Genomic DNA, 3,524 nt, shown 5'->3' with positions numbered 1-3,524 from the left:
GACGTCCAGCTGCCAGGTAGGACCTCACTCCTGGCATGAGGATATCTCGTCGTAATTAAATTATGCAACACACAAGCGGTCAACACCATGGACTCGATACAATCATGACGAAGATGTATGGGCGTGTGAAACACTCTGAACCTATGGGAGACAAAATGGAAAATATTTATTTAGTTATTAGATGGTATACAAAAGGTATTACATATTACATATGTATTTCACCAAGCAGACCAGATAAAGACATTAGGCTAATAATAATTGTGAACATATCTACCTGCTTGCTAGGATCCCAAAGGCATTCTCCACTGTACGTCTTACCCTGCTTAGTCAATAGTTGTAGATGCATTCAGGTTTTGTCAGCCATCGTGCAGGGTGTGGTTTCATCATATACTTCTTAAGAGCGAAGGCGTCCTCTCCAGTGAAGAAATAGTCGACTGGGGGTTTATCTTCAGTTTCGTTTGGCGATCTTTCAGGGGCAGGCAGCTTGGCTTCATGCCGATCCAGCATTTTGCCGAGCTGTGTCTTGGCAAAGACACCACCATCAGACTCGGACCCTATAGCACCTACATCCACGTACAGGAACTTGTACTCAGCGTCAACAACTCCTAGTAGAATGACAGTAGAACTTATAATTAAAATAAAGAGTTCTTCCAAAGGTTGGGTTCTGGATGCAAATGTGTTTCCCGTCTATTGCTCCAAGGGTGTGTGGGAAATTTCATCATTGCTCAAACCCACGGGCTACCTCCTTCCATTCCTCTGGGGTGCTGGGTACCTGCATGACCTCATCTCCATAGGCAGCTGCAATGGCCCTACAAATCTCAGGCACAATGCTGCAGATCGTGTTGGCAGCTACACAGAATTGGTAGGACAGGCTCCTGTAGGATTCTCCAGTTGCAAGGTAACAAGGGGTAATTGCAACACGCAGGCCTGGCTCAATGGGTCTCCTCCAGAATGTGAGGGTCTTCTTTATGTAGGGTGTGACATGTTCCACAATTTCATTGAAAAGCTCCTCCATAATCCTGATAAAATTCCTGTACAGTCCTGGATTTTCAGTTGCCAATTCTTGCATCAAGTTGTCAGTGTATCCTTTCTCCTTTCTTCTTTGTAAGTAGGGACAGACCCAGCAATGTCTTGTTTTCTATGCTTCTTGAGTTTTCGTTCCTCCAGGCACCTTAGGATTCTTAACTGCAACATGGCATTGTGAAAATCCTGTTGGTTCTCAGGTATGAGGTGTAGCAAATCCATCTCCTCCATGTTCTTGCTCTGTCTGTGGCTGCAATGAGAATGATCGGTGATGAGTTCACCTGGCACTTTATATATGGTGGCATCCATGTTCACAACACAGTTATGATGGCATTGCACATGTCACCATGTGACGTAACTACAGTGCAACTGAATTGCCATGCATCGCCATGCCTTTACGCACTACGCCATCCTGTCCCAACTGCCAAATTTGGCCGTGGCCTACATAATCAGTGATATACGTGTATGACTACGTACGTACGTAATCTCATCTCCACATACACAATGCTGTCGCTATGGTTAACTGCATATGTCACCATGGTGTTGTAATCAGCTGACAATTGTTCTTTTTTTTTGTGGCCCAAGGACCGCAACTGATGGCAATGATTGTCAAAACCAGCCATTACGATGTGGTCAGTCTTCAATCGTCAATGTGTGATTCGGGCATAAAGGTTATCACAAGACCTTCCAATATTTTCCTGTTTTGACCAGTATAAAAGTTATCCTAAGATTATCCTATATTTTCCCATTTTTACCAGTATAAAAGTTATCACAAGACTTTCCAGTATTTTCCTATTTTGGCCATTATAAAAGTTATCATAAGACTTCCCAATACTTTCCTGCTTTGATCAGTATAAAGGTTATCACAAGGCTTTCCAATATTTTCCTATTTTGACCAGTATAAAAATTATCCTAATACTTTCCAATACATTCCCATTTTGACCAGTATAAAAGTTATCCCAAGACTTACCAATATCTTCCCATTTTGTGACTTTCCAATATTTTCCCATTTTGACCAGTATAAAAGTTATCCCAAGACTTACCAATATTTTCCCATTTTGACCAGTATAAAAGTTATCCCACGACTTACCAATATTTTCCCATTTTGATCAGTATAAAAGTTATCCCAAGACTTTCCAATATTTTTCCATTTTGACCAGTAAAAAGTTATCCCAAGACTTACCACTATTTTCCCATTTTGACCAGTATAAAGGTTACCCCAAGACTTTCCAGTATTTTCCCATTTTGACCAGTATAAAAGTTATCCCAAGCCTTACCAATATTTTCCCATTTTCACCAGTATTAAAGTTATCCCAAGACTTACCAATATTTTCCCATTTTGTGACTTTCCAATATTTTCCTATTTTGACCAGTATAAAAGTTATCCCAAGACTTTCCAATATATTCCCATTTTGATCAGTATAAAAGTTATCCCAAAACTTACCAATATTTTCCCATTTCATGACTTTCCAATAATTTCCTATTTTGACCAGTATAAAAGTTATCACAAGACTTTCCAATATTTTCCCATTTTGACCAGTATAAAATTTATCTGAAGACTTAGCAATATTTTCCCATTTTGTGACTTTCCAATATTTTCCCATTTTGACCAGTATAAAAGTTATCCCAGGACTTTCCAATATTTTCCCATTTTGACCAATATAAAAGTTATCACAGGACTTTCCAATATTTTCCTATTTTGATCAGTATAAAAGTTATCCCAAGACTTTCCAATATTTTCCCATTTTGACCAGTATAAAAGTTATCACAAGACTTTCCAATATTTCCTATTTTGATCTGCATAAAAGTTATCCTAAGACTTTCCAATATTTTCCTGTTTTGACCAGTATAAAGGTTATCACAAGACCTTCCAATATTTTTCTTTTTTGACCAATATAAAAGTTATTGCAAGGCTTTCAAATATTTTCTCATTTTGACCAGTATAAAAGTTATCCTAAGGCTTTCCAGTATTTTCCCATATTGACCAATATAAAAGTTATCCCATGGCTTTCCAATATTTTCCTATTTTGACCAGTACAAAAGATATCCCATGACTCCAATATCTTTTCACAAGCCTAACCTAGGTTTGATTTATCTGGCCCTAAACACACTCTGAAACTCACCTGACTGCTCAGTTAAACTCATGAAAAGAAGGAAGTTAACAGTAAAAATGGTTTCCAAATGAAATGCAAGACTTCACAATTTGGGTTTTATTACAAGAATCAGAAGGATATTGGAAGGGAGCTTCTCACTAGCTCTGTGGCACTGATATTACATTATTCACAAAGCAAAGTGCCACTCTAAAAGATTTACCATCTATGGTAAAATTCTTAACTACAGAATTAATTGTCTCTAGCAATAAAATCATTGTGGGGAAACCTCTAGATTACATAAACACACAGATCCTCTTTCCTAGGCTTGTAAGTCTTCTGGAATGAATCTTGAAGTGATCTTCCACGTTGGGAATTAGGAATTGGCACCCTAGGCGAACAGGGGGACAC

General features: G+C 38.5%; 1 protein-coding gene across 1 annotated transcript; it reads right to left on the bottom strand.

Moving 5' to 3' along the window:
• Positions 1-327: 327 nt before the first annotated feature.
• On the bottom strand, positions 328-1,069 carry LOC136843637 (uncharacterized). The gene is made up of 2 exons (XM_067112182.1): positions 736-1,069; positions 328-605 (listed from the first exon to the last, which is right to left on the bottom strand). The coding sequence occupies exons 1-2, from the start codon at positions 1,067-1,069 to the stop codon at positions 328-330; spliced, it is 612 nt and encodes a 203-aa protein (XP_066968283.1).
• Between the last annotated feature and the right edge of the window lie 2,455 nt (positions 1,070-3,524).

Source organism: Macrobrachium rosenbergii, chromosome 2 (genome assembly GCF_040412425.1).
Source record: "Macrobrachium rosenbergii isolate ZJJX-2024 chromosome 2, ASM4041242v1, whole genome shotgun sequence".
Lineage (NCBI taxonomy): Eukaryota > Metazoa > Arthropoda > Malacostraca > Decapoda > Palaemonidae > Macrobrachium > Macrobrachium rosenbergii.
This window is presented reverse-complemented; position numbering and strand designations above follow the sequence as displayed.

Bases quoted from the DNA above. Each gene is read 5' to 3' on its own strand.
- LOC136843637 (XM_067112182.1), bottom strand. From the start codon at position 1,069: ATGCAAGAATTGGCAACTGAAAATCCAGGACTGTACAGGAATTTTATC. The intron at 606-735 runs GTGGGTTTGAGC...TCATTCTACTAG, and splicing joins GGAATGGAAGGAGGTAGCCC to GAGTTGTTGACGCTGAGTAC.